The sequence below is a fragment of the Rhagoletis zephyria genome, unplaced genomic scaffold (genome assembly GCF_001687245.7).
Source record: "Rhagoletis zephyria isolate East Lansing unplaced genomic scaffold, Rhagoletis_zephyria_1.1 Rzeph_scaffold_06908, whole genome shotgun sequence".
Lineage (NCBI taxonomy): Eukaryota > Metazoa > Arthropoda > Insecta > Diptera > Tephritidae > Rhagoletis > Rhagoletis zephyria.
Genome location: NW_016163991.1, coordinates 4,175 through 12,968, shown reverse-complemented (window position 1 = coordinate 12,968; position 8,794 = coordinate 4,175). Strand labels below are relative to the sequence as shown.

At 39.3% G+C, this 8,794-nt stretch overlaps 1 protein-coding gene across 1 annotated transcript in view; it reads left to right on the top strand.

The window, feature by feature from the left end:
* Window positions 1–718, top strand: part of LOC108373651 (uncharacterized) — an 8,589-nt gene extending 7,871 nt beyond the window's left edge. Inside the window, exons 2-4 of the mRNA XM_017629573.1 lie at window positions 9–128; window positions 205–446; window positions 571–718. Of these exons, the coding sequence (XP_017485062.1) occupies window positions 9–128; window positions 205–446; window positions 571–718 (510 nt within the window). The remainder of the gene's footprint in view (window positions 1–8; window positions 129–204; window positions 447–570) is intronic.
* The last annotated feature ends 8,076 nt before the right edge of the window (window positions 719–8,794 follow it).

Genomic DNA, 8,794 nt, shown 5'->3' with positions numbered 1-8,794 from the left:
ATTTTCAGTACTTGGCTGCAGTGGCAATGCCGCTCGATCTGCCCAATCGCAATGTATACATGGCTTTTAATTTTGAAGCGAATTATGGTTTTCCAGCAAATGATTCCTACTACTACTGGATTGATCGGGTAAAAACTTTGTTCACAAAGAAGAAAGTAATATGTTTTAAAATTTCTGCAACTTCTTTCGTCCCACACCTACCAGTGGAACATAGATGAAGAATTCGTGGGCATTGGCAACGATGTGATACCATTGGCTAGTCGCCGTCGTCGAAGCTTTGCCCAATTGTACACACGCAACGCATTCTATCACAGCATTGTTGGTTATCTGGAGCATTACGAAATGAATGGCACAGCCTGTCTGTTGAGGACAATTTGCGATGTGTCCGCTTCCAATTTGGATGAGCATAATGGAGTACTCGGCAGCATTTTCAAAATTCTATTCATGTGAGTTTATGTGTGTGTGTTGCTGGTGATAAGGAGACTCACGACTTCTATTGTTTTTCGCCCGTATGATTACTCATTTGGGGCGCATTTTATTTGTGTTCTTGTGTTTGTATTTTTTTAATAGGCCTACGACATCTGCCCTCGAAAATGAACACCAACTCCAACATATGGATATTTATGCGGCAGAGGTACATGGACATAATGGTGAATGTGCGCAATATACGCATTGGTGTCCACGGGGGCTACTTGAGCTGATATCCGAATGGTTTTGACTGAGATTGCATGAGGCATGAGGCTATTGAACTAACTAGGAGAATAATGCAAATGTCGTTGAACGCTTAAATTATGTGTTGGGTAATCTTTTGTAATTTCTGTTTTTTTTTTCTTTGTTAAAATAATGAAAACCTTTTCTGGAGAGCAAAGAACTTAAAGGTTGTAATAAATTTGGCAATGGCGATAACTAAAGAAATACATTGTGAAGGCAAAGTTGTGAGTAAATTTTAATAAAAATAAAAAATTCGATACAGTTCCTTTTAAACACGGAAATCCTTTGGTGATAAGCAGCACGTTTCGCAACTACCCTACCCTGCATGGAGGACATTCGGCAGCCTTTTGTAAGTTCCCCTTCATATCTGAAGGAACGGATCGATGTGTCCCAATGCGCGGATCCTTCTCCACCCACATCCCATCTAAGAGGTTTAGCGCAACGATCCAACGGTGAACCTAATCACGGATGGGTCAATGTTGGGTGGTAGAGCCAGAGGGGTTGTTCTGTCACAAATGCTCCATAAACCTTAACTTAAGGCTTCCTAGTTGCTTCAGAGTATTTCAAGCAGATGAGGCCCTCATCAAAGAGTCTACTAACTTACTGCTCACTCATGTGGCGCTATTCGGGGTGTTTGTTTACTCTGATAGATCAGGGCTTTGGGTTCAATGATATTGCTGTCGAAACCGGTGATGGAATGTCTGACTTTCGTCTTGGTCGCATTTAACTACTTTAAAACGGAGTTGATCTGTGCACCGAGACACCATCGACAAAGCAGTTGGATGGCATGAACCAACTAACAAGATCACCCAGCACGGCAACCGTGTATTTGTAATTGCATTTGAGAAAAAAAATAATGGTTGATGACGTCATTTTTTAATCGGTTCTTTCATTCACACACAGGTTTCATTCCGTTTTATTCACATGGCGGCGCAAAATGACGTCACTGCAAAAAAATAACTTTTTTCTCGCACGCCGTGCTGGGTGATCTTTATTCGTTCGTTCATGGTTGGATGGCCGACGAGCTAGGAAATGGACCACCTCGAGCTCGTTTCTTCTTTGAACAATCCGAACAAAGAAGCTTTAACCCTTTTAAAATTACAGGGCCCTTCGGCCTTCGGTGGGCTGTTAGTGCTGGAAGGAGATTTTAAGCTCACCAAGAGCCAGCTCCCGACTCTTGCGTCCTCGTTCGCGTACTCTGGGCTACTCGAACAACCCATATGCGAGATGCGGGAACCAATTCGAGGGGAGTCTTGGGTCCCTGCTGAAAGAGGTGGAGTTTCGGTGGGGCTACTACGACGTATCCGGTTTAAAGGCTCACTGAAGTCTGCAGCGTATATTCACCAGTAGCTGCAGCTGCAAGCAGGCGTGTGTCATGGAACAAGCTTCTCGCTATATAAACGTGTATTCGGTTGATGAAACTACCCCCTCCCAGAAATGGGTTATACACTGGGTTTGGAACCAGTCTCGTAAAACCGCTTCGGGTGAAAAGTAAAAATAAAAGCTCCTATGAGACACATTCCACAGCTTTTGATGACGACCACGGCAAACGTTTAGAGACTACGCATTGAGGGCATGCACCTCGAATGTCCGGACACTTAATGGGGTAGCTGCCCCTGCCGGGCTGGTTCATGTCCTCGTAAGGACAAAACCTGACGTCAACGCCATCTAATAAATGCGTTGGACGAGAAAAGGCAAAAATGTGTGAGGCCTTGCGACGTCTCTTAGAGCTGCCATGTAAAGGAGCATAAATTCGTTGTTGGATTTGTGATGGGAGAGAAACTCCATCGCCGAGTATTGTCGTTCACCCCGGTGGACGGGTGTCTAGCATAAATCCGCATCAAAGTGAGGTTCTTCAATAACTCGGACATTTGCGCCCAAGTTCCGATGGAAGAGAACCACGAAGCATCCAAGGATCTCTTTTAAGAGCTCAATATCAGTAAGGGCAAGGAAGGGATATTTGGTCACATTGTCCGGAAATTCAGCCTCCAAAACGAAGCGTCCGATAGTGGACTGAGGCTAATCGACTTTGCGATGAACCGAAATATGGTTTTATACAGTACTATATTCAAGCATAAAAATATGCATCAAGCTACGTGGCTGTCTTCAGATCGAAACTCTATAAACCAAATCGATCATATTGTGATAGGGCGAACTCCTGAAAGAACAACAATGTCGACCTAGTGACCGATGTCCAGAACGTACTTAAATTATGGAAATAACACTTTTCTAAACTACTTGATAGTAGCAGCACGGAAAGTGTGGGTGAACACGAACCCGATACACCAGTCGATGACACTGGAGTCAATGTTACACCGCCTACTTAAGGTGAAGTACGAATAGCAACTACGCGGCTGAATAAACAGCCAAGCTGCTGAATCTGCCAGCCTTCTTAGCATAGATTACAAGGCCTTATAGAGCGTATTGTATGAAAGACTGAAGGCCACCTTCATTCGCTGGAAGAGGATGAGGAAAACTTCTTCTGCGTTGATTGCTCGACAGGCAGCCAATTTATTGGCAAATTGCTTCGAATGCAGAAACATTTCATACAATCTGTCAAAGAATATCGATCCTAAACTATTTCGTGGGTGGGTTTTTGGCAATTCTATACAATATTTAATAAAAATCTTATTATTATTCATGGGTCTCAGTACTTTTTAATTAATTTCTCTACTAAAGTAGCCTTTGCGTTCATATTGTAATTCACATTAGTTCCACTCACTTCAAGTTCGAAAGCTTAAAAACTGTTCTCCAAAAGTCTCACGGTCATCCAGTAATAAGAGGAGTTTCAGAATTCTTAGAGCCAACGCAGTGATGCATTTTACTCTAACCACTCTCTTGTGTCCTTTGACAGCCTACATCTGTATAAGCTAGCGTGTACCTTTGGCCTCCCGGTGTGTGTGAAATGTAGTGAACTTAATGCCAATTGTCCCGTGCTGACAACCGCTGACAAGCGCATTCCGCTCAAAAGTTTTCGCTCTAAAGGAATATACTATCGTATATGTAGGTACGAGGATATAAGAATGCACTAAACAAATTGCGTCCGCAGCTATTCAAACAAGCTGATGAGTGCTTTATTTTATTTTTTTCTTGTGTTTTCTACAGCTCTGGGCTAAATTCAAACAAAGCAGGCAATGATGCCACAATTTTCTAAAGCTGTGCGCGGTCTGTCGAAAATGATTTAATTTTTTAACTTCTGTTTTCTCACAAAACGTTCATAAAAACTAAGTATGTACATACATACATATGTATGTACCCCTTTGCCAGCAATGCCCTATTTTGGCGTCTTTGGTATGGCCTCTACTCACTGATTCGGTCTTATTGTTCGCGCGTACGTCTTTCAATCACAAAGCAGCGTACTCACACACACACTCACTCACAGGCAAATAAATGCACACTCTTTCCTTTTATATTCCCTTAAACAAATTCATTATGTCAGCTCCAATCCTCAAGCCTTCAACTTGCATCTTCATCTCAGAGTGAACTCGGCTGCATTGCAACGCTCCGCAGGATGACTTGCTAGTTGTGTGTGTGTGTGTGTGTGTGTGTGTGTGTGTGTTACGTGTTTACTTTGTTCTGTGGTTTGCACTGGACAACTACTAAACCTTTTAAGAGTTGAAATTTGTTTTATCAGTGCTCGCATTTATGCCTTCCTTCTTTCTTTGGCTTGGCTTGGTTTGGTTTTGGCAGTTCGTTGATCGTCTCTTCCTGTGCTCCTTTTATTAAGTTTTATAAAAGTTTTTTGTTTACCTTTTTTGTTTTTTGTTCTATTTTTTTCAGTTGTGTGCGCCAGCCTTTGTTCAATTTTTATTATTCGGTGATTTACTTTAAAGCCTTGCCCTTTGTTCCAACAAAAATGCAAACAAAGAGTCGGTTATGGGTATTCTTTGATTATTTTCTTAACTCCTTTTTGTGAACTCTTCTATTCTGTTGGTTCTTCCATTTGACTGGCATGTTTTATTTAAGTGATTTGATTTGTTTCCTTAAAGAAATCTCAGTGTTTTAGCGCGCTTTATTCACTTACGCCGTCTATAATACCCGACTATTGTTCGAGTAGAAATGGTGATAAAAAATACGCCCCCTTTGACTCTTAAAAAGAAGGCGACTGGGACAGGAAGTTGGTGAGAAGATTTTATGGAGAATAAAAATGTTTTAAAAGTTTTGTATGTGGGTATATGTATTTTTACCAGTATCCTTGTTAAAGAACTCGAAACCCTTCTTTCACAGCAAACTAGGAGTAGTACAATTTTTTCGTGATCAAAATTGAAACCATGGCGAAGATATGACAAATCCACGAATTCGGATAGTGTTCAATTCAGAAAAGACTCATTAGTAATACTAGAGTAACTAAAAAAATTACAACTCAGGTTAGTCCACCGTGTAAAATATACTTTTAAAAACATGACTCCAGTATTGCCAGCTAAACATTTTCTAACAAAATAGAATAAAGCCTATAAAAATTCAAGTTTTTTAAGCTCTGGGCGGGATAAAATTACGAGCTAAAGTAGCTAAACTAAACTCTGGTTGGCTACCAGATATCGGCTTAAAAAATTTCAACTTTGAGAGCTTTTGATCTATGTACATTATAGTGGTCAAAAAAAATAAAGTCGCAGTTTTAATGCCAGCACACCCTAGGAGTTATCTATATCGAAAAAAAATCAAAAAATATTTAGGGAGTGCTCAAAACGCTCAAAGTTTTCAATGTATTTTATATAGAGAGAAAACACCTTTTCGTAGAAATAGTGTAGAGTTCTTGAAAATCAATATTTTTCGATCGGAAAACTTTACTTATCTTCAGCAGACTCCCAATAATAATACTCAATTATTTTTTTAACAATTTTTTCATGGTAACTATATTTGATAGGTCCTCCAAAGCCCTTAGAAAATGCAATGGGGGACCAAAAAAATGTTTTATCATAAAAAATGGTTAAATAAACAATTGGATATTAATACTGGAAGTCTCCTGAAGAGAACCACAGTTTTCCGGTCGTAAAAAATATTGATTTTCAAGAGTTTTATACCATTTCTACGAAAAATTGTTTTTTCGCTATATAAAATACATGGAGCTTTGAGCACTCCCTAAATATTTTTTGATTTCAAAATAAAGAAATATGGGTGTATTTTTTTCGGTATATAACAATCCTAGGGGGTGGCGGCATTAAAACTCCGACCTTATTTTTTTTTACATACATTACATAAGAGCTTTATCAGACAGTTTGGTAAAAAGTGGTAGTGTGGGATCTCCACAAAAACCTTGATGTAAACAGATGGCCAATTACGAGCCTTACAGATGTTCCAGTGGTAAGTTTTTCTACAGAGCATGCAATTTTAACGGTAACAGTAGGTAGTCCCTGTCAAGTTATAAAAAGCGCTGGGTGCTAAAAACGGACTTCCTCAGGTAGCCACTGGTCTTTCCAGAGAGTTTCTTGGGAACGTTGTAGAAAAGAAAGAAAGAAAGAAAATTAGTCGTAGCTAAAATAAGTCCACCTCGTCGTCCTCCAAACAGCTGCTGCAATAGAGATCCATGACAACAATTAGTGACACCGCATGCGTTCCCAAAGGACAGTAGTTAGTCAGGATACTTGACAAATGGGCGCTTAGCTAGCTAGAATTTCCTTTGACCGTCCGCGGTCGACCACCGGCCAGAAGGATTTTGCAACTCATGCATGTACGGGTTTTCGATCGCCGCACTCTGAGACGACTGCGAGCCCACCTCCCCATGAGTAGTCCACAAGTTGCCGAAGGCACTCGTATGCTCTCCCATGAACGAATAGGGGGCTTGGCAACTGTTGCCTAAAAAACGCTTCAGAAATCAGGCAGCCTATAAAAGCACATTTACGGAGAATTCCTGACAAATTACACCTCCATCCATTCTGCCGTTAAACCTCGATCCATCCGCGAAGATGTTGATTTGTTTTCTATACTAGAGGCTGCTTCTCTCCTATTCACGCCTTAGAGTGGTCCAAACCGCAACGTTGATTCCAAAAGCGGTAATTTGCACGCGCTTTAGCTTCTTAACTGGAGTAGAATTTTCTAGAGCTGTCACGTCGTCAGCGTAGGCAGAAAATCGTCATCTTCTCCTTTCCAGCCCCTCCAGGACGCTCCAGAGAAAGTGTGAGAGGATGTCTGACTACGGGCTGCCGTTACTCACTCTACACTGAATAAAGCCACTACCCCACTTCCCTGCCGCAGTTATATCGTTAAGCATGCGGGATATAAGACCTACTAAGTTGATCTGTACTCCGAGCTTAGTTGACTGTTTTCCTATAACATAGTTAGATATGAAATTTGGAGTCATGTCTTAAGAAGGATGGACATTACTTAGAGTTTCCTAGATTGGTATACTCAGTGAGGCGACTTTTCGTCTTATTTGTCCTTACATAGACCAACGAAAAATTATAAATTTTAACCGACCTAGCTTCCAAGGATATTCATAACTTTGTTGAGAAATTCTACGGGCATTTTTGGTAATCAATCACAGCTAGAATCTAGGTACATCCGAATTTCAACATAAATCATAAGGCCCACCGAAATTGCCGCTGTTGTAGGCGAGTGATTGGAAGCGCATAAAAATCCAGCGGTTTCGTTCGGTTTCGGCAAAAACCATAGGTCCCATCGTTTGTACGACAACTCAAAGGAGCACGCCACAAACTGGTAGCGCCAATATAAAAAACAATAGGTTCAGTTGCAATTGTATTAAAAATAATTTGTATTTTTCAGTGCAGATAACTAATTTTTGGTGAAATCTCTTTTTATTATTTACTCAAATTAATTTTTTATTCACCAAATCTCTATATCTTCTCCCAATTTCCCACTTAATATTTGCTTTAGCCACATCATCCTTATCCTTTATATTTCTGCTTGAATGCCATCATCATACTTCATTAATATTGAGAGCATATTTTTTCTGTCATATTAACCAGCCAATTTAAATATTTGATAAGCCGATTTAATACAATTCATAACCCGTATTTACACTACTCTACTACTTTTCTGTACCCTCATGCGCAAGCAAATAGCACACAACTAGTTATCCTTCAACCCGCTTTCAAGCGTCAAGTGAAAAAGTTATGATTATAATAAAAATTTCGCCTGCAAATACGTATGTATATATATGTAGGTGCATACATACATATAATATAAACTTCTACTCTTCCATCTCTCCTTGCTTCAGCTCTTCGCGTTGAACCGTTGAACTGCTTTTTGAGTGCCATCAATCATCTGCCGCTTAACGTGGTGTGGTTACTTTACTTCCACATTTTATTCACACACCCATACTGCTATGTATTTATGTGACGGTGACTTTTATGAGCTTCCGCTTATGCTTGCTTGCTAGTGTGTTGCTTCCTTAACTGTTTTACTTCCGGTTTATCCTTTGCGTTTTGTGTGAGAAAAAATAAAAAGGAAAAGGGAAAAATCTTAGTCGTTCTTTTGATGATATAAATTTTGCGCCAGTTAATGTCATCAGAGCGGTGAAAAATTTGGCAATCCATCAAAGCCACTCACCCATTCATCCGCTCATCCATTCAGCTAGCCATGGCGGATAAGTCAAATAATCTCAGTGATGAAGTGAAATATTCATAGACGACTTTTTTTCGTCATGTGATATTTTCTCACCGCTTGGTTAAACAAAAGTTAAACTAGTTTTGTAAGTTTTCATATTTATTGAGCTGAGTTATTCGAAGTAGTAGAGAGTATTAAGAGGGAAATCATATAACAATAATATATAACAATGTTTGTGACAAGACATGTACATATGTAGTGAAGTACATAAGTATTTTCAAATTTAAAAGATTGCTATTATTTTTTTTAAGGAAAAAAATGTGTTTATGGAGGAAAAGCACTTGAATGTTTTACAGTAATTATAAGACTGGTTATAATTTCTTGACAGTTTAAAAACTGACAGTTTTTTGTAAATAATATAAAAACCGGACATAATTTTTTAACTTAAATTTTTACTAACCATAAAACAACCAAAATTTTTAGTAATTTCAAAAATGTACATAAAAATGGGACATTAATTTTTGGTTACATAAAGTCTGGACATATTTTTGAGTAACTCAAAACCTGGGTATACTTTTTT